The following is a 21,300-nucleotide window of genomic DNA, read 5'->3' as shown; positions in this document are numbered from 1 at the left end:
CAAGGAATTCATTTAGAGTTTTATGATCTCACTACTCAAAATATATATAGAGTAAGAATTCCTCAAACTCTTCAAGTTGACTATTGTTTTGAAAAATTGTAAAGAGTTCTCTTTTGTTTTTGCGTGGATTGAAATGACTTGAGTGTTGAAATTAAACAAATTGAAATATTCGATTCAATTTCATCTAATAAATTTTCTGGTAAATTCATTGGATTAGATTTGAATTCCTTATTAACTTTTTGAATTAATTTCTTCCCGCCAATTTGTTTCTCACCAAGAAAATATTCACCTTTTGAGCTGAGAAACTCAATCATGGTTTCAAAGATAATTTCACACTTTTTAGATTCAAATTCATCAATTCTAGTTTCTATAGAATTGGTATTGGTACCATTTAAGTAATTTTCAATTGAATTTAAATTAAATATTTCTTCACAATATTCTGAATAAAGTAATGATTTTTCTAAAAATAGAAAATATTTCAATTGTTGATGATTTTTACAATATTCTTTAAAGGAAGTATTCAAATATGTATCAGACACCGTCTTCAAGACCTCCTTTGCATTGACTTTTTGTAATTTTTCCAATAATTTGTTATTTCTTCCAAAAGTAGCAATAAAACCGGTCGGAAGTATAATTAACAGAGCCAATCCACATAGTATGGTTCCAATTATAGCTGTCGAATCCATATAAAGGGTCTCAATAGCATCATTCTTATCACTTTCATATAGTGCCTTCTCTAAATATTCTCTAGTTGCGTTATTCAAATTCGAAACAAAATGATTCGAATACTCTACTGCTCTACTCTTATTACTAACCAATAAACTATACAAATATTGATAATCCCTTCCACTATTCTGTAAATACAGAACCATTACAGGTAAATTCTCTTTCCCAAATTTACTGGAATCAGCATTGTAACGAGCTGTAAATCCTATCGATTCCTCATAATGTGAGAATGTATAATTGATTTTAAATAACCATCCATTATCTATAGTAACATTATTAGAATTGAGAATTATTGTTAAGTAGGTAGAAAATCTATTAGAATATACTAATGATTCGGTTCCATAGGAATAAACATATGTTTCACCATATGCTCTCAAGACGAATGCATAAAATGTAATGATTGTAAGAATGAAAAGTGAAATTACAGCAATAAACATGACAATGAAAGATAATATTCTTTCAATACTCAGTTCTATGCTTCCATATTTCGTATTGATGATAAAATTTCGTTTCTTTCTATTCGAAACTTTTCCGGTGGTAAATTGTTGATGAAATGTAGTAGATGGAGTGGATGGTGAATGAAAGAGTGCTTTCTCTTCAAGCTCTATCAATGAATTTGTTGATGTTTGGACTTGTGGATGTTCTGCTGACATTTTTTATTGGATGTGTTGATTAGAGTTTCGTTTAAAGAACTGGACGAAACACAAAAAGAAATAGTGCTCCAAAAAACTCTCTCTACCCTAAATCATTTGAAGTTCAATAAATTGTAATCCCAACATATGAATATATTTTTGCTTTGAACTGTGAAAACCTATTTTTAAAAAATTGAGAGCGAACGTTCGCTCAATATTTAAAAAAATGAAATTAACAGAAATAATTCTGGTGGTGTCTTTGACTATCATCATTTATCAACTAGGATATCTATCTAACAACAGGTATCAAAATGACCCGGAACAACCATTGGAAATATCTGGTTTACCTAACCCAATTTGTAGAGGTGATATTTGCAATCAAATGGCTATGCAAAGTTTATTCGAACAACACTCAGAACTAATTCTAAAGATTGTAGAACGGATTAACAAGGAAATTACAGAACATACAAGGATTGGAAGACGCTCATTTTCCTTCAAATTAGACTATACACCAATTGATACCGAAACTTTGCAAGAAATTAATAGTGTACTCATGTTTCATTACCGACCAAGGAAATTTGATATCCACACTTATTTTGTTTCAGAACAAAAATCTAGGAGGGCAACAAGCCTTCAAATTGATGTTTCTTATGCACAATACTATAAAATCATTAACAAGTAGGTGAGAATACAATTGTTATAATTATTGTTGTATTGAAATATTGTAAAATGATCTTTTCTGTTTTTGCTTGGATTGAAATGATTTAAAAGTCGAATATAAATGTATGGAAATATTCGATTCAATTTCATCTAATAAATTGTCAGATAAATTCATTGGATTGGATTTGAATTCCAATTTCACTTTTTGAATTTCTTTCTTCCCACCAATTTGTTTTTCACCAAGAAAATGTTCACCTTTTGAGCTTAGAAATTCTGTTTTGATTTCAAAGATAATTTCACACTTTTTGGACTGCCACTTGTCAATTTCATTCTCAATATTTGGAATATCATTTGGATCTTCTAGAAATAGTTCTGTATTATGATCAAGATTGTAAATATTTTCACAATATTCTGTAAATTGAATTGATCTTTCCAAAAACAGAAAATATCGTAATTCTCTATTTTGTTTACAATATTCTTTGAATTGTGGTCCAAAATGTGAATCCAAAATAGTTTCCTTAACTCCCTTAGCATCAACTCTTTTCAACTTTTCAATTAATTTCTCATTATTCATCAAAGTTTTAAAAGTAATTGAAAAACTCAAAGGAATCATGAAAATTAATAAAATCAAAGTTAACACCAATCCAGCAATGGATAGTCCATTGATATAATCATCCTTAGCTCCAATATATTTATCACCGAGTTGAAGAACCATCTCATATAAAATCAAAGTATCATTTGTTAGACTCATAACATTCGAATAAGTTTCCTCATCTCCAATTCCCCAATAATTATATCTCCTTAAAAAGAATTGAACATGACCATCTATAGTATAAATAATATGATATGCATAATCAATTAATGATAAATCACTTGGAAAATATCCTAATTGATTAATTCTCTGAACATCCAGACTAATGTCTTGAAGTGATGTCAATAAATTAATTAAACTAGAATTCGTTTTTTTTACAAAATTTTCACTCACAATAAATTTATACTCAACCATAATTTTCATTAAACTAGTCAATTGATTCAATTCAATATTTGATTTAGTAATGTGGAAATAAACTTCATTTCCTCTATAGGCAACAAGAATTGAAGAATAAAAACAAGCAATTGACAATGATAACATTGAAATAATTGTTAGAATCATTATTAGAAAGGATAATATGTTATCGAGGGTTATTTCTAATTTACCCCATCTAGTTGTTATGGAAAAGAGTTTACCTCTTAAATGATGTTTAGTTGGGAGTTTTCGTTTAAATTCTTTTTCGTTTACTTGTTTAGTTTCGTCTATTAAAATTGTTTGAATAATGGATGATGAATTATCAATAATTGAATTATTGGTGGCTACATCTTCATCCCGATAAATGGTTTCAAGTTCTTGTTGTGACATTTTTTATTAAATCAACAACCGACATTTGACACTTTTGCAATGTGAAGAGCTCCCCTTTTTTAGAGTTAGTTTGAACAAACTCTTTATTTCAATTTTTTAGAAGGTGTAGAGTTGTCATCATTTGTTTCAACAACTCTAATCTTTCCTCTTTTTCTTTTACCTAATTCAGCTTGTTGCTTTCTTGAAAATTCAGAGAATGAAACACAATGATCTTGTTCAACGTGTGATTTAAACTCTTCCATTGTAAACACTTCATATACATTTTCCTTACACACTTTACAATATTTAACATTTGGTGAAACGACTTTAAATGCATTTGATTTCAGTGGGCATTCATATTCCCATTCACAATTTTCAATAAATTGACGATCCTTATCAACTCTAAATAAATTAAATCCAGCAATTGTTGTTCTTTCCTTTAAAAGTGGCAATTCATTGGGAAATTTGTTATCCAAATGAATAATTCTCCTCCTCATGACATGCATCCAATTTTTCACATTCACACTTGTTGAATAATTTGGAAAGTAGAAGAGAACAAGTGGTTTCCAAATTAATTTTTGAATGTTAGAGTCCTCAGACTTGCTGTATTCACCCTTGAGAGCTACAATTCTACTTTCAATATTCTTCTTACTCAATTCCTTCTTTCTCTTTGCAATTGCATTCACCTTTTCAGTTGTTAAATTGAAGAATAAATCCAACAATTTAGTGTCACATCTGGCAAAATTATTCAAATCGGAGAGTGGTAAGAAAGTGCCAACAGTAATTAGTAATTCCTTGGTGAAATCGTCGTGCAGAGACATTGATGATGTTTTGCTATTTTTTTTGTTTAGATTTTTAACTTTGTTTCAACGTTAACTAACTTGCAACCAAACTTTTAGGATGTCACATCCACAACCTGGAATGCATTTATCCGAATGTTGTTACATTGTAATTTTTCTACAATCCATGTTGCAACATTCTCTGTAAATTGTAACATGGTATGATAATTATTTATTTAAAATCTGCTGCTGATTGTATTGGCATTCTCCAAAATGAAAAACTGTTAAATTCGCTCGTAGAAGGTTCATCAACCTTTTGTTTAAGATCTGGAAACATTTCATCAACAAGTTTGTAAATATTCCAATAGGAATCATGACTAATTCCATAAACTTGAATTAAACCTGTTGGGTTGATTGTGAAAATCTTGTGGTCTGGTACTCCAACGAATGAATATGAAATTTGATCATTCACTCTGTTACCAAATCCAGCAAAGAATGGATTTGAATCTTGTGGGAATAATTCCAAAACATCTGAAAGAGCTGCCTTTTTGAATTCTTCAGGTTTCTTTAAAATAACTTCTCTATGAAGAGCTGCAAAAAGTCTATCGGGAGACATTACAACAGGTCCTTCTGGTAACATGGCATCTTCTTGTTGTAATGTGAAAATATATCTCTTTGTACTTCCAGATTGAATAATAGACCTAGAGGTGAGGTATAAAATTCTATATCCATTTTCTGCTATTTTAGAATAAAGTTTACCAATACCACTATGTGACCAATCTTGGCCAAGCATTGGTAAAATATGTCCAAGAGCATCTGATTTGGTAATAGTTCCATCTACATCTGAAATGACAATCTTATCTGAATATTTCCAAAAGTAAATGTATGCATTAACCTCTTGAGTCCCCAAAATTCTACTCGTCACTAAAAATTTAATTTCATTCTTTCCGTCCTTTAATCCTAAAGACTTTAACTCATCTGATGTTGGTTTTAAACTCTTTTTCAAAACTCTGAATTCTCCTGTTGGATCAAAAACTTGTGGTTGATTATTAACTCTATTCACCTCATTATTGATTTGTGTTGTTGTTGGGTTGACAGCAGACACAGAATTAGTGGAACCTGATCCTGGACGAGACCAAAACCATTTCCAGTATGTATTTTCATTCTTTTTTTGAAGGTTTGGATCTGCCAAATGAGTACTTGATTGAGTATTGGGAGTTATTGCTATTAAATTAGGAGTAGTTATGAGAGGGGTAGTATTTTCTTCAAGTGGTGTCGTTACTACAATTGATTCTGAATTATTACTTGTTTCAATCTTGTTGGGTTTAGGTGAAGGAGGAGAAATTAATCTCTTCATTTTGGTTAATTGATGTTCTTGGAATAATTCATCAAAATTACTTGAACCTGGAGCACTTTTAGAACAATTAGTAGTTGGTACTGATAATTCAAAATGTTTCCTTGGAGTAGATCGTTGAGTCATATGAGGAGGAAGTGATGGTTTGAGAGAGGATAAATTAGTTTCATTATCAGAGTGATAATTTATCATTTGTTCTTCATCTTCATCCTCTTCATCTGTTGTATCATCATTTAATTTTACATTTTCATTAGAATTTACATTTTCCAAGTGTTCTGAACTTGTGAATGGATCATAGGAAATTTCATCATCAGATGTTGTAGTGTCACTGATTAGATTTTTACAAGAGTCATTTCTAGGAATATTTAAATTATTGCTGGATTCACTTGTTGGGAAAGTTGTTGGTTTTGATTTAATAGGAGAATTCACAGGACTATTAATATATCTTCCAGAGACAGCATCATAATTGTAATGTTTTGCCATTACTTCCAAAAATTGTTGTTCCACAAATTCATTATTTCCTTTTGTTTTAATTCCTTGAAATTCATCATTTTCTGTTTTGAATCCGAACCAACTTGAAATTCCTCTGTTAATAATAATGTATTAGTATTCTCATCTCACAATATTTAAATACTTACGCCCATCCCCATCCACTCTTTTTTGGTGGAATTGTGCCATTATTTGTTGCAGTTGATGATAAATCTGTTGTTGTTGCAGTTGCAGTTGTAATTGTACCGTTGGTGGTTAAATTATTTAAAGTAGTAGGAATATTAGTAGTTGTAGTAGTTGCACTCGTATTATTACTATCAATGATAGTACTATTATTCAGAGAAGAGGAAGGAATACCTGGTGGAGGAGAAGGTGTACCATTTAACATTCCACTCGTAGTAATACCATCCATTCTCTTCTTTTCCCTTTCTAAATCTAATTCACTCATTTCATGAATTAAACTATCATTAATAATAGGAATGAACTTTTCATGAATAATTTCCTCATCAATATCAAAAGTATTTCCAACAGTTGGATGCAGATATGGCGAATTCATAATTGGAGAAACAGTCAAGTTTGGAGATCCAACTGGAGATGTTTGTCTAATTGGTTTGAAATAGGCTTGGTCCATTGTTGTTGTAGAGGTCATTGCAACTCCATTATTATTAATACTACTAGTATTAGATGTGGTAGTTGTATTGTTGTTGTTGTTGATATTATTATTATTAGGAGATTGAAGTGATAGAGTTAATAGCGAAGAAGTACTAGAAGATGAAGGTAATGATGATGATTGATCAAGGCTGGTGAAAGAATCAACTCCTACTAGGCTAATTTCATTATTCATTGTATTACTAGTTAATGATTTATCTGATGGACTAAATATCGATGATCCTATTCCTACATCATCAATTGGACTACAAACTAAATCACGATCAACTGGTCCCTAAATAATTAATTAAATATTAAATTAAATATTATAAATATTTCAATAACTAACATTTGCTTCATGAACAAAATAGGCTTCTCCTGCCTCTCCAATTTTCATACACAATTCCGTTAATTTATCATTAATCATAATTCTAATCACTTTTTCCTTTGATCTCAAAACTTTCAATCTTCCGAACCTAACATGAAAAGGAGTACATTTATAGGAACCATCAGGTTGTTCCACCACAACAACATCAATTGCACCACTTGCCAAGTCCGTGGCATTATTCATACCAGAAAATAGTCCTGTGATGAGTGTTGTCATTATATTTTTTAAATAGATGAAGAGATGAAGAGAGATGTAGTAGTGAATGATGAAATGATTTTAATGTTCCATGTACGTAAGAATCGTTTTACTGTTGTTGTTGTTCAGTGGTTTTTTGGTATTATCATTAAGAGATTTTTTGCAATTTTCCGTTTACTGTTTTGGAAGTAATATGGAATTGAGGATGTTTTTTTGAATTGGAATGGACCTTAATAAACAAAGTTAGTTGATAATAGTATTAACACTACAAATTAATTTTGCAAGAGTTTTGAAAATAGCGAACTTAGAACAATCTCAAAACCATAGAGAGCGGTCGACAATTTGTCGAGTGGATCCGCCCCTCCAGCGAAAATTCTATTGACCAAGCTAAAAAGCTATTTTTCACCCTAGATTTGTAGTGATTGTTATTAAAGCTTTTGAAACATTTTTTTAATAATTTAAAGAGTTCTCTAATTGGAACATAATTCCTTCCACATTCCAAGTACGCCATAAACAACTCTTGTTGACACATTGTAAATGTCATCCTTCATCAAAATTCATAAAAAAAAATGAGTCAACCACCACCTCCACAACAATTAGGATCAGGATATGATAAAAACAATTTTACGGAACGATATATTGATGAAATTGATGATGATGCCATAACAACAACAACCAATCATACAAATGCCTATGAAATGAAAACATTTTCACAAAATTCTATTGTTCAACAGAGAAGAGCAACAGTTGCTGTGGATTATGATACAAAAGAAGATCCTAATTTGGAGGATCCGATGGATTTAGGTCAGGGAAAAACAAAAGCTACAAATGAGGAGGATCAATTGAAAAAGAAAGAAAAAGGAATGACACATCGATTAATGACATTTCCATATTGGACTTGTTTATCATCAATTGCTGAAATTACTATATTTATTGCAATGTGTATTGTTGGAAATGGTATTGATGATCCATTGGTAGGTTTATAATTTATAATAATTTTTGTATTCGAAACTAGTTTAGAATAATCCAATGATTGGTCCAAAGGAAGAAATTGTCATTAAATTTGGAGCTAAGAAGAATGATTTAATGAAAAGTGATGGAACTCAATTTTGGAGATTTTTAGTTTTCATGTTTATCCATCAGAGTGTTTTAATTTTACTTTTCAATTTAATGTGGTTATTAACAACAGTTCGTAAAATTGAAGGAGTTTGGACTGCACCTAGAATGTTCATCATTTACATGATTTCTGGAATTGGAGGTGGTTTATTGAGTAGTGTTTTCAGTTTTGATTTAATTTCTACTGGTTCAACTTCATGTATTGTTGGAATTATTTCAGCATCTCTGTCAGAATTAATTTTAAATTGGGATGTCGTGTTTAATCCTTTCAAATCATTATTTAGTGTTATTATGCAATTGCTTATATTCTTTGTAATTGGGTTATTGCCTACAGTTGACCAATTTGCACATATTGGAGGTTTTGTTTGTGGATTCTTGACAGGTATCATGTTATGTGCAAGAAAACAAAAACCAGAATTAGAAAAGAAATGGGTTAAATTCACCGTTATTGCTTCTAGAGCTGTTGCTGCTGTTTTATTAATTATTTACTTTGCAATCTTCTTCCCAGTTTTTTATGGATTAATTCCACTCAATTGTCCAGGTTGTTATTGGTTAGATCCAACTTGGAAAATGTACTTTGGTGATAATGATGATTAATATTGTTTGGCAGACATCAGATTCTTATTGTATTTGTAAATTAAAGTTATTGATCTTTCTTAATAATTTGAATGTGAGCTATTCTGTATTCTTCATAGGCAACTGTTGCGAATTGTAAACAATCGAATGTGAAAACATAATTCATTACAATGACAACTAGTAGTAGAATGATTTGAATGGATAGAATTGCAAATGCTCTAAAATTTGAATCATAAATAGATAACATTGAATCCAATAAATCTCCATAATTCACAATTAATTCATAAGTCAAGTAGACACTCATTAATCCTCTCGTGATTACAAAATTAATGGTATTCAAAATGTCGTGAATGAGATACATGATTGAGGCTTTGAAATTTTCCATAAAATTCTCCATAAATTCTTCTTGATTGAGAGTAACAGAGGCAAGCTCTGAAATTTCTCCAAACAATGCTGGTATTCCACCTGTTCCATTTACAAAATATAAACTAAATGCCATTACAATGATTGCATGGAAAATTGCGTTCATTGTATTCTTTGATTGTAACACAACCAAACATAAATAACAAATCAAATCCACACATAAATATCCCAATGTAAAGGACATTAAATTAGAAATATTATCAGTATATGAGAAGAAGAAATTAAATTCCTTAGAATTCAAAATATCATTCTTAAATTGGTAATTTCCAAAATAATCATTCTCAAAAACATAAATTGCATATAAACTACTCAAAACAGCATGTGTATAATTTGCTGTTGAAAATGCCAACTCTCTACATTCATATTCATCAGATGTCACTTTAAACAAGAAGGCATTCCATTTCCTCCTGTATTTTCTCTGCATTAAATAATAAACAGAATAAGAAACAATCACAACACTCGCAAAAAACAAAAAACTCCCCAAATATATTGAAATATTCAATAGAGGAAAGATTGTTTTAAATAGAGTTGATTCCCAACATTGTTCTACATAACTTGTAGCATTTAAAATGTATTCAATGATGACAGAGAGTGTGTGGGTTTCACCTAGTTGATATGTTGGCATTTTTTTCTGTGTGGAAATGTGAACTCATTGTAAAAAGTTCATTATATCGGTTGCCTATTTTGTTATATTAAATTGCAACTTGTTTATTGTGAATATGAAATTGTTTACTCATCAAATTCACCATCATATTCCCAATCTCTTTTAGCAAACATGAGTAAACCACGTGGCATTTTCTTATAACAATATTGTTGAGTTTCTTCACTAAGATTATCACGAGAAAGTTCAACAGATTTGACAAATGGCAGGTCAATAATTGCCTTAGCTCCCTCATCAATAACATTCGGATTATCATTCAATTCAATCTTTTCCAATTCAATTAAATTATTAGCAATGGCAAGGGCTCCTTCATTTCCAACTCCATTGTTATTACAACATAATTTTCTCAATTTAAGAAGTTTGCTGAGTGATTTGGCACCTTCATCACCGATATCATTGGAGGTAATTTGGAGTTCTGTTAAATTGGTCATCTCTGCAATATGTTTAGCACCTTTTCCTCCAATTGAGTTGGCAGTTATAAACAATTGTTTCAAATTGACCAACTTGGAAATATGTTCAGCACCTTCAGCTCCAATATTATTTAAACCAATATTTAGAAAGATCAATTGAGTCATTGTTCCAATATGTTTAGAACCTTCAACACCTAAATCATTTGATGGACAAGTCAACTGTTTCAAAGTCTTGATTTCACTCAAACATTTAGCACCCTCAACTCCAATCTCACAATCCCAAACATGTAAACTTGTTAAACTCTTGAATGATTCACTTAATGATTTACATCCCCTCAATCCAATTTTGTATTTACTAATGTCAAGTGAAGTCAATTGAGTCAATGTTTCAAAGAGACGAGCAACATCATTTGGAATACCATACACGCAACCAATATTAAGAGTTTTCAAATTCTTCATATTTGGAGAAGTAGCAATAACCTTGAGGCCACTTTCATATGTTAAATAACTTGCTGAAACATCCAATTCTGTCAAATTCTTCATTGAATCACAAATGAGTTGAATACACTCATTCTTCAAACCGCAATTTGCTAATGAAAGTGATTCTAATTGATTAACCAATGGCGAGTTGACCAAAATTTGACCACATTCAACATTCATTTTACAATTACGCAAAGATATTGATTTGAGACTTTTTGATTTACAAATTTCAGTAACAAGTCTCAAACAAGCTTCTTCATCCAATGCATAACATTCCATAGTAAATTAATCAAATTGGTTAAAATCTTGCTAACAATATTCAATTGATTAGAAACTAATGAGCTCGACAAGTCCAAGTTAATAATCTTGTGAAAATATGGAGAGGAACTAATCTTTTCAGAATAGTGGACAATTTCTTGTTGTGCTTCATCTCTTTCACATTGTGGTAAACTTGCAACAAATTGTTCCACAACTCTCGATTAGTAAATGTCGCACTATTCATGAGAACCTCTATTTAAATGTCAAATAATAAAGATATACCCTTATTGTGTTACTTTAACAAATTGTTACAATTTATTGAATTGTATAGTTTTACAGTAAAACATTCTTATTGCTGTTTTGTGGATATAGCAGTTCTAAAGAAGCCATGTCACTATAATTATTAACGTATTAGTTATTCCATTATAACAAAAAAAAACATTAAGTGCTGTTACTGTCCTGTTAAGCATTAATAACTTCCAATATTACAGTATCTTTGTCACTGGTTTCGAAACTATTAATCAAAACTCAACACATTTATTAATGTTGGATATTTTTACTCCTATTATGTAAGGTTGAATCAAGTATTTAGATATTTTAATAAGAACAAATGTAGCCCGTCTAGCTCAGTCGGTAGAGCGCAAGGCTCTTAACCTTGTGGTCGTGGGTTCGACCCCCACGGTGGGCGTTTCATATTTTAAATTATCATGTTTTCTTGTCCATTTGTTTAGTTGATTTTTTCTTTCATTCTGAAAAGTTTGCACTTTCTTTTCTAATTAATGCACAGAAAGTTTTTTCAAAAACAAAACCACTCGGAGTAATGGTACACCATGAACAAACAACAAGTTATCCATTAAAACTGTTAAAACATTTTGATTAGGAACATTATTACAATGAAAATTAAATAATGATGACTACAAATCATATAAATCTGAGAAAAATACATCTTGCTTTCTCCCTTTTCAAAAACATTTCTTCTTATCATCATTATTTTGATAAATCGCTTGTTTGTTTTGTGTATTTTCGATTTTGCACCATTTCTGGTTGAATTATCGCGCCAATATTTAAAAATAGCAATTTTTTGTAAACCTCCCAATTCTATTGGAACAAACACATCACCAATTCATCATCAAACAACACAATTTTTACTGAACTAAAAAATACTTGAACATCAGGTATCATCACACAACAGCGTCTGAAAAACACTCCGCACTTTCAAAAAAGATAACGATCACTTGTTATTCATCATCACATATAGAAGAATAAAAGTATTGTTATCTACCTATCAAATATTCTCCCTTTCAGTTACATTAGTTTAAAACTGCCACAATTAAAATGGATATTGGACAAATTTTACCGGGAACCTCCCCTCCTAACTATCATCAAGATCAAAACAACTTGAATCAATTGCAAAATAATTCAAATAATAGTAATAATATTCATAATATTCATAATAGTAATAGTAATAATAATACTACTCCTATTACAGAGCCAGTTAAGAGAATTTATAGCTCTAAATCAAAAACTATTCATGTCGAATCAAATAGTAATCATCATCAGAACACTAATGGTTTAAATAATAGTCATCAAATGCCAAAACAAATTGTTATGAGTAGTGGCGGAGTATTTCCAATTCATAAACAGCCAAACTATTTCTTTCCACCATTTCCATCTCCAAATAGTAATGGAAATGCACATAGTACTGCATTTATTATTCCACCATTTCCATCACCAAACAGTTCATCAACTTCCAATACTTTATTGAACACAAATATGAATCAACAAGTTGATATATTGATGAATCAAAGTGGTTATTCTACCAGCTCTTCAAGTCCTAATAGTGCTAATTGTGTTACTCCGCAACTTGATTTGGACAAGTCAAATATTGATTCAGTTCCAATTAAGAAGAGACAAAAGAAATCAGCAAATACCACTACTAGCACTCTTCAAGATATTTCAAATCAAATTGTAACAACTGATGAAGAGAATGTTCCATCCTCCAATATGGAAAAGAAGAGACAAAGAAAGGACCCTGATGATAGACAAAAAGAAAAGAAGGAAAGAAGATTGATTAGAAATAGACAATCTGCACAAGCTTCTAGAGAACGTAAGAAACTCTACATTCAAACCTTGGAAGAAAAAGTTGCCAATCTCGAACAACGAATTAAATTATTGGAAGAGGAAAATGCACTTTTGAGAAGACAACAAGTGGTCTAACATATCTTTATGAAAGATATTGAGCAATAGAAAATATATCATTCTCAGATAGCAGATAGTACTTATCTGATGAATCATTGCTCATTAATTGAGATTGTCCTTCCAAAATTTTAAGGACACCTCAATAGGAAAGATCTCTCTTTCAAAGAAAAAATACTCAAGTTTATGGAATATTTCATTCACTTTGAGTAGTAGTTATCCACAACAAATTCTTCATACCTTGTAAATACACAAAATATTGATACAAATTATTGAGAAATAAAAAATCAAATCAAAAAAAATGACTCAACCAGAATCTTTGAATATCACACAAAGAAGAGAAATTTCTCTCTATCATCGGAATTGTAAATACAAGAAACAATGTAAAATTAAAAAGAAAACACTTGATGAGGTGATTGTAATTCTACATCGAATTAAATATCCGAGTGCACTTTTAACCCGAGAATATTTTGTCAAGACACCAAAAGCTAGAACAATTAAAATTTGGAATGAACGGAAAGAGGAAATTCAATTTCAATATGATTTTCATTGTTTTCATTGTAAGAAAATGTGGGATAATTTTAACATGTTATTGGAACATTGGAAATTATTTCATGTGAATGATTTTTCAGTGTTGAATATTGATTTGATAGGTAGTAGAGGTGATGTTCATGTGATTATTTCTAAAAAATTGAATAAGAGTGGACTCAAATTTTTTGATCCCATCACACTCAAGGAATTACCAACGAGTAATATTTCAACATTTGCATCGGTTAATTTATTTTACAATTTTTCATTTAATGAAATGAATGATTTGGAAAAGAATCAAATGAAAACATGGGTTCAGAAAATTGGTGAGGAAGTGAATAGTATGTTTACGTTTCGAATTTATTAATCTGAATGTTTTTATCTGAAATAGAAAATCAAATTCAGACCATTATTGATATCAACACTACAGATAGAAAAGTTTACACATTTGAGGAATTCAAGACGTTTATTAAAACTCATCAGCCTTCTAATAATGATTTTTGGATGGAATACATTACCTTTCTGAGGAGTATTTTTGTAAATCAAAAGATTATCACACTAACTGAGCTAGAACAATTAGAGAAACTTATTTTCCAACGAATGCGTAAACAGCAACTCAAGGAACATCACTGCTCCAATACAGACATAATTAAAAATTAAAAATTTAAATATCAATCCAATATTTCCTTAATAATAAATCATTGTCAGTTGTTGTTACAGCAATTCATGAGATAAAACATTTACTGATGTTGTTTTTTCTCATCAAAACAAATGTAAAAAAAATGGAGGGAAAACAGCAATTACATATGAGCATCTCTACACTGAAACCACAATTTAATGGGTTTATGAGTCCAACTCATCAATTTCAACCTCATCATTATCACTCTTCTACGAATGTAACGGGATCGTTAAATTCATCAAAACAAGTATTAAATAGATTGGAAGTATTGCCGAATCAATACGGGCAACATCGATTAACTCCCTCAACGTTGGTTGTTAAGAAAGTTAACGCAAGAACGAAAGGTGGATTAAATTTGGGACAAAAGAAGAATTCTTCAGCGAGTGAGGCTTCGTTTGCATTGGATGATGACCCGAAAAAACAATCAATTCCATCATTCTTTCCTTCCACTCTCCGACCAAGACAAGGATCTGCACCAAGTAAAAGTAGAAAAGGTGATGACTCTAGTACAGTTTCAGGATCATACACCAGTAGAAAAACAATCAAATCAACACCTAGGCAATTAGTAGACGATTTCTTGGAGGAAGAGATGCAAAAGAAAACGAAAAATGAGCAAAGTGGAATATTTGAAAAGCAATTAGAATGTCTGTTGATGGACGATGATATTTATGCAGCAAGACAAAGTATTAAGGATGCTTACTTATTTAAATCTTATGAAAGAGACTCTTCAAAATTTCTGAGAAAAATCGAATTATCTCAACTTGGAGTAACGCTAATTTTACATAACAAGGAAAACTTTTACAATTTTTATTCAAGATTTAAAGATTCTCAGGCATCTCTGAACTATGATGATACAGTGAGTGATGTTACAGAATCAAGGACAGAGGTAGACGAAACATCACCCACTTTAGAAAATCCTGAAACGAATGAAGAAAGTAATCATTTAAGCATTGAACCTTTTATTACTGAAGAAGAAAAACAAGAAATTTTAACAGTTTTAGAGCACTCTGGGGAGCCCTATCTATCGGAACTATTTAAAATGAAATACAAAAAAGATCTTAAATCAATTTATAACCCGTTGGACCCGCTGTCAGCAAAGAAAAAAAGGTGATGCTTAATAAAATCAATATAAATACAATAGTTTACAATCTTAGTAGTAATGGCCTTCTCTTTGTTCTTGGGTTGTTTCAAAAATCTCATCTCTATTCTCCATTCTTGACTGGTTTTGAAGTACAGCTTCCAAAATGTCAATATCAACTTGGGTATTTTCCTCACCATTATTCACACCAGTTTGAACAGGTTCAAAAAATTCATCTCCATTTTGAGGATGTTCAGGATAACTTTGGACCTCAGTTGTGTGGTAATAAGATTGAGTTGTCATTGGTTGTTGATAGACAGGGAAAGAATAATGGTAAATACCTGTATGAGGTTGATGACCTACTGGTTGAATTGTTTGAATGTGTTGAATTGGTTGAAGGGAGTGTATTGTTTGCATTGGTTGCATTCCTTGAATACTTTGAATATGTTGCATAGGTTGAATACTTTGAATTGTTTGAATGTGCTGCATTGGTTGGAGTTGTTGAATGTGTTGAATAGGTTGAGTTTGATAAACAACCATGGAAGGTACATCACCTTCAGCAACAACAGTCTCTCTGTAATCTACATGGTTCGGTTGATATTGAACTTGTGTAGAGACCATTGGTTGTTGGAAGTAAAAGTCTTGATAAATTCCTTGAGGTTCTTGGACTGTTGTAACTTGAGTTTGTGACTTCCTAGATGGTGATGAAGCATCTTGGGTTGCTGCTGTGCTTCCTAATTGCTCTTCACCTTGTGACATTTGGTAATAGCCTGCAACTCTAATCAATTCTCCAGAGTTGGTTGAAGTCAAGGAGGTGTTAACAACATCTTGAAGCTCAGATGAATTCTCTAGAACAAGAGGAGGTGTACCAGAGCTAGAACCAGGTTGCTTCTTTGAAAGCTTCTTAAGTTGGTTCCATCTGTGTCTACATTGAAGATCTGTTCTTCCTCTTAAACCTTGAGAAACCTTCTTCCATGAGCTTTCACCAAATTCTTGAACACGGTCATAGAGTAATTGATCCTCATCGTTACCCCAAGGTTGCTTACAAATTTCAGGATTCAAAACTCTCCACCAATGTTGGTTACACTGGTCGCTGGTTTTGTTTCCAACAGTCTTTGCAATGGCACTCCAATTCTTGCCTTCATACTTAATATATGCTTCAATTAACTTTTTGTTTTCTTCTTCCGTCCATCTAGCACATGAACGTTTCTTCTTCAACTTAGCAGATCTAGAATTGGTGGGTTCTGAATTGGACCTCTTTCTTGCAGGTGAGAGACGTTCAATAAGACTTGATTCAAATGGTTTGATTTGGGGATTAGGAGAAGTTGGAGTGTTTGAACCGTCTCTACTTGTTGCAGTGTTTTCAAGAGGACTACTATATGACATAGGGCTGTTAATATTGGAGGATTGATGAAGGAGAGTTGTTGGATTTTGAGAAGTAACTGTATTCATAATATTAGATACATCAGGCGATGTAGTAGTATTGTTGTTGTTAGTGGAAGTAGCGCTGGAACCTGAAAAAGATGGATGAGGATTTTGTGGAATATAATTATTGTTTGAGGCTGTCCTAAATTGGAACCCTCTATCATTTGTATATTGGGTTGGATAGTTTTCATAACCTGAGAATGAAGAGCTTCTTATTACAGGTTTATGTTCAAAAGCGTAAGCACCTGCTCTTACTTCTAGTGGGACAAAATTGTGGAATTGATAATTTTGTTGCATGGAGAGTGGTAGTATTTGTTGTTGGTGTTGATATTGTGTATTTGAATCTTGAACAAGAACCATTTGATAGTCGTCTTTTGATGGGATGGTCTCTTGTTGTACAGGTGTAATATTGTACAGTGGTTTAGACTCCTGTTGAGTTAACGGATTCATAATATTGAGGGTGGAAATTGGTTTGGATGATGTTTAGAATGTACAAAGAGAAGCCTATATTGTTGGTAAAATATTATTTAAGGCTACGGAAAAGAGAGAAGAAGAAAGGGTATGGAATGAACCTTATTTTTTTCAAAATAACAAAAGCGGTTGTACCATCTTTATGTGAGCAAAAAAGCAAGATCAACATTGAGTCCCTTCGCGGTTTTTAAAATAAAGCCCAAAATTACTTAACAAAAACAATCTCTTTCTCACCTTAATGCATTAAGTGGTGTTGTGAGAGGAGAGAGAATCAATTGCGCGCTCTTTAATGCTGATGAATAAATGGTTCGTTGTAAATATTCGGGTAGCGTGCAATTATGTTTGGGAGGAGAAATAAAAGAAGAATTCAACCAATTTTGTATAAGAACTAATATTACAGTTATTTTATTGATTCTTCACATTGTTTGGTATTAATATTACACCTTTCTAACACGTCTACTACAAAGCTTTTTTCTTTCCTCAACTGTAGTTTCATTATTTCCAATATTGTTGTTAAAAGATCCTGTTGTGAAATTACCACTGCTTCCACTACTACTACTCGAAGAGGTAGCAATGGTTGATTCTGGTGTTTGCAATTGAGGAGCCAACCTTATACGAACAATTGGTGGGGGATGGTTTAGCGGGTCGTGTTGTGCAGGTGCTCCACTATTAAATGATGCGATTGTGGGGTTATTGAGCATTGTTTGTCTTGATGCTGTTTCGTCTTTCCTCTTCTTCATGTTTCACAACCGCTAACGAGCTCATCTCAACACTCAATCTGTTATCTTGTGTTCCGTCTTTGGTCTCTGTCGTTATTTGGGCAAAGTAATCTCTGCTGCTATTAGGCTCAATATTCCTCTTTGGATTAGTAGCACTTGGCACCAAGAATGGATGACTTGCAGCCGTATTATTGGAGGTTGGATTCATCACAAGGATACCTCCACCATTATTGCCTCCTGTAAAGTTGGAGGCAATAATTGGTGAACCAGTATTAAGGTTGTTGTTGATCATGTTGGAGGCATGGCTGGTGAAACGGCGAGATGCTTTCGATGAGCTGTTGTTGTGTGAAGTTATCCCTGTATCTGTTGATGAAGCAACAACAGTTGAAATACTGTTGCTTGCAACATTATTATTGCTAATATTGTTTGGTTGTGTTGTTGTTGTTGTGGTGGTGATTGGTGTGGTCTTACTGTTACTGCTAGTACTGCTTACATTCTCATTTGTTGTTATTTGACGAGTTTGGCTATCGGTAGCATTTCCAAACTGGGACACGACATTACCACCTATAGAGCCAAGAGCATTTGACAATTCTGCATATTGTGAAACATCAGAGTCAACAAAGATGGTTTGTGGACCATTTGAAATCGAAGCTTTTGTAATCTTTGTAACACCAGGCTTCTCATATGTAAGTTTGAAAGAATTAGAATCATAAATAGTAAACATGGCCTTAGATCCACCACGTCTTGGACCTGGTTTAGGACCTCTTTTCTTTTGTTGCGCCAATAAACTCTGTGACATCATTTGATTATATACATTTGCCGAAAAGCTATTTGATGAGCTAGATTCGCCACCATTTGAAGGAGTGGTTTGAATAGTTGGTTGTAAGGAAGCTGGTGATTCAAACATGTTTGGAGGTATACGAGAGAACATTTCTGTTGTTGGCATCTGAGAGGAGTCGGCTGCTGGATTGTTATTGGTGCTTTGGTTCATCTTTTGATCAGAAGGAGTTATTGAGGGGAAAGCACCACTATTACTGGATGACGCTGTAGTAGTAGTAGTATTGGGGCCACTATTTGGAGCTGTAGTATCCTCCGTACCAGTAGAAGCAGTTCTTTGAATAGCTGTAGTAGAGAGGGGATTTTTGATTGTTTCTTGGAAAGGTTGAGTCATTACTGCTCCAAGAGGACCAGAAAGCGAGGGTTGTAAGTTAGCAGCAGTATCTTCTGGTCTAACTCTTCTTGGTCTTCCTCTACGTTTTGGAATGTTGGTTGTTGGTTGGGTCGGTGGACCAGAATTGTTAATAATGGTAATAGGATTTGTGATAGCGATTGGAGGCTTAATATTTGCTGACCTACTACTATTAACAGGTTTAGAAACAGAGCTGGCAATACTCGAGGAGCTTGGTGGAGATACTAGTGTTGTTGTCTTAGGTGGTTGAGGATGACTGGAGATAATATTGGTGCGAGGTTGTGGTTTAAGATTTGGAATGTAATCATTATCTTCGTCTGAGGTATTCTTTTTCTTCTTTTTCTTTGGTTTTTCAGGAGTGGAAAATTCGTTTTCTGTTTCGTCCTCGTCAGATTCAGGTTGATTTACATCACTACTTGGATATTCTATTTCGCTTAATCTCATTGAATTTAATCGTGCGTATACATCATTATTTGGCCTATAATGTTCATCTGTCATCTTATGATCATCTTCATCTTCGTCAGAACTTTCATTGGCATCGTGTGATGAAACTTTATGAACTGGTTCATTCAGTTTCTTTCTGATTCTTCTTGTTCTCCTCTGTGGGTTATTTGTAGAAGCTCCTCCAGTGAGAAGAGTATGTGCAGAGCTTGATTGCATATATTCATTTGTTTCTGGAGATGGTGGTGATATTTGATTGTTGGATTTTTCTCTTCTCATCTTGGATAATTCTAAAATTACTGTCTCTTCCCTATGATTTTGTGTTGAAGAAGCTTCATAAGCTTTAGATTTTAAATCTATAATTAATTCTTGTAATACATGGTTTTTAACTTTAAGAAATTGAATTTCTTCAATATTTTGTTGTAAAAATTTTTGAACAAATCTATTTAATTCTGTAATTAATGAATCTGGTCGATTTCCAAATAAGTCAACAATAGATTTTATGTTATCCATTAGGTTACTATTAAATTCTGATATCGGATTGTTATTATATTTAATATTATTAATAATTTCATTTTCCATTATAATATTTTCCAATTCAGATTCCTGGTTTTCATTGCCAGATTCTTCAATAAATAAAGAATCATCAACGTTATTATCCTCAACTACTTGTTGACCATCGTTATTATCAGTAATAATATTATTATTACTATTATTACTATTATTATTATTATTTGATGAATTATTATTAGTATCACTGATTATATTTTCATCAAGAATCATATCATTAGATTGCATATTTATGTGTTCCGGATTTTCTACTAAACTATGAGATAAATTATTATTATTATTTGTATCATCGGCCGACATTATTCAAGTATCGATACCTATTTGGAAAATTCTATTTTAGTAAAAGTAAATAATCTTGGTTGGATCAAACTTTAAAGTGGTGGTTAAAGAATATGATGGAGCAATTGCTCTAATTTTTTAATAGAGAATATTTATATTTTTTAATAATAATTTTTCGATTTTTTATTTTTCCATAATTGTGAATTTTTCGACTTGTAATACAACGTGGCAGAAAATATTATACCACTCCACACTAATAGAGTAATTAAATAGCAGTTTAAATTAAATATTTTGTTATTAGTATACATTGAATTGTTTTTAATAGGAAGAAAATTTTGAATTATGTCAAAATTATTTTGTCCCACTCATGTCATCAATATTTAATAAATATTAAATTTAATAAATGCGCTTCTACATTGTTTTACCAAGATATTACCACCATTAGAAGAAAATTAGAAATTAAATTCCAATGCATCTACTTTCGAGTAATTATCTTCGTCGTTGTACAACTCCTGGTGCAGAAACATTGATGACTTTAAAGGTATTTGATGAGAA

General features: G+C 31.9%; 10 protein-coding genes and 1 non-coding gene across 11 annotated transcripts; 4 read left to right on the top strand and 7 right to left on the bottom strand.

Annotated features, from left to right (window-relative positions):
- Positions 1–80: 80 nt before the first annotated feature.
- Positions 81–1,379, bottom strand: NAEGRDRAFT_66403 (uncharacterized protein; the record flags this gene model as incomplete). Its single annotated transcript, XM_002678270.1, has 1 exon — positions 81–1,379. One exon carries the CDS (start codon positions 1,377–1,379, stop codon positions 81–83), a length of 1,299 nt encoding a protein of 432 aa, XP_002678316.1.
- Positions 1,380–2,061: 682 nt separating this feature from the next.
- Positions 2,062–3,171, bottom strand: NAEGRDRAFT_66402 (uncharacterized protein; the record flags this gene model as incomplete). Its single annotated transcript, XM_002678269.1, has 1 exon — positions 2,062–3,171. One exon carries the CDS (start codon positions 3,169–3,171, stop codon positions 2,062–2,064), a length of 1,110 nt encoding a protein of 369 aa, XP_002678315.1.
- Positions 3,172–3,497: 326 nt separating this feature from the next.
- NAEGRDRAFT_66401 (uncharacterized protein) lies at positions 3,498–4,214 on the bottom strand (the record flags this gene model as incomplete). Its single annotated transcript, XM_002678268.1, has 1 exon — positions 3,498–4,214. The coding sequence occupies one exon, from the start codon at positions 4,212–4,214 to the stop codon at positions 3,498–3,500; it is 717 nt and encodes a 238-aa protein (XP_002678314.1).
- Positions 4,215–4,404: 190 nt separating this feature from the next.
- NAEGRDRAFT_66400 (uncharacterized protein) lies at positions 4,405–7,267 on the bottom strand (the record flags this gene model as incomplete). Its single annotated transcript, XM_002678267.1, has 3 exons — positions 4,405–6,112; positions 6,165–6,958; positions 7,013–7,267. The coding sequence occupies 3 exons, from the start codon at positions 7,265–7,267 to the stop codon at positions 4,405–4,407; spliced, it is 2,757 nt and encodes a 918-aa protein (XP_002678313.1).
- A 548-nt stretch (positions 7,268–7,815) lies between these two features.
- Positions 7,816–8,959, top strand: NAEGRDRAFT_66399 (uncharacterized protein; the record flags this gene model as incomplete). The annotated part of the gene is made up of 2 exons (XM_002678364.1): positions 7,816–8,220; positions 8,267–8,959. 2 exons carry the CDS (start codon positions 7,816–7,818, stop codon positions 8,957–8,959), a joined length of 1,098 nt encoding a protein of 365 aa, XP_002678410.1.
- Positions 8,960–10,090: 1,131 nt separating this feature from the next.
- NAEGRDRAFT_66398 (uncharacterized protein) lies at positions 10,091–11,191 on the bottom strand (the record flags this gene model as incomplete). The annotated part of the gene is made up of 1 exon (XM_002678266.1): positions 10,091–11,191. One exon carries the CDS (start codon positions 11,189–11,191, stop codon positions 10,091–10,093), a length of 1,101 nt encoding a protein of 366 aa, XP_002678312.1.
- A 594-nt stretch (positions 11,192–11,785) lies between these two features.
- NAEGRDRAFT_t265 lies at positions 11,786–11,858 on the top strand. The gene has a single exon. It is a non-coding gene; the product is annotated as a tRNA-Lys (tRNA).
- Positions 11,859–12,336: 478 nt separating this feature from the next.
- Positions 12,337–13,660, top strand: NAEGRDRAFT_79379 (uncharacterized protein). The gene has a single exon (XM_002678363.1). It carries the CDS (start codon positions 12,506–12,508, stop codon positions 13,385–13,387), a length of 882 nt encoding a protein of 293 aa, XP_002678409.1. The 5' UTR covers positions 12,337–12,505; the 3' UTR covers positions 13,388–13,660.
- A 7-nt stretch (positions 13,661–13,667) lies between these two features.
- Positions 13,668–14,261, top strand: NAEGRDRAFT_66396 (uncharacterized protein; the record flags this gene model as incomplete). The annotated part of the gene is made up of 1 exon (XM_002678362.1): positions 13,668–14,261. One exon carries the CDS (start codon positions 13,668–13,670, stop codon positions 14,259–14,261), a length of 594 nt encoding a protein of 197 aa, XP_002678408.1.
- Positions 14,262–16,566: 2,305 nt separating this feature from the next.
- Positions 16,567–16,866, bottom strand: NAEGRDRAFT_4923 (uncharacterized protein; the record flags this gene model as incomplete). The annotated part of the gene is made up of 1 exon (XM_002678265.1): positions 16,567–16,866. A coding segment is annotated over one exon (300 nt), but the record flags the coding sequence as incomplete, so codon positions are not given.
- A 1,062-nt stretch (positions 16,867–17,928) lies between these two features.
- On the bottom strand, positions 17,929–20,848 carry NAEGRDRAFT_79378 (uncharacterized protein). Its single transcript, XM_002678264.1, has one exon. The coding sequence runs from the start codon at positions 20,764–20,766 to the stop codon at positions 18,238–18,240; it is 2,529 nt and encodes an 842-aa protein (XP_002678310.1). The 5' UTR covers positions 20,767–20,848; the 3' UTR covers positions 17,929–18,237.
- Positions 20,849–21,300: the final 452 nt, after the last annotated feature.

Source organism: Naegleria gruberi (assembly GCF_000004985.1).
Source record: "Naegleria gruberi genomic scaffold NAEGRscaffold_18, whole genome shotgun sequence".
Classification (NCBI taxonomy): domain Eukaryota; phylum Heterolobosea; class Eutetramitea; order Acrasida; family Naegleriidae; genus Naegleria; species Naegleria gruberi.
This window is presented reverse-complemented; position numbering and strand designations above follow the sequence as displayed.

Bases quoted from the DNA above. Each gene is read 5' to 3' on its own strand.
- NAEGRDRAFT_79379 (XM_002678363.1), top strand. From the start codon at position 12,506: ATGGATATTGGACAAATTTTACCGGGAACCTCCCCTCCTAACTATCAT.
- NAEGRDRAFT_79378 (XM_002678264.1), bottom strand. From the start codon at position 20,766: ATGTCGGCCGATGATACAAATAATAATAATAATTTATCTCATAGTTTA.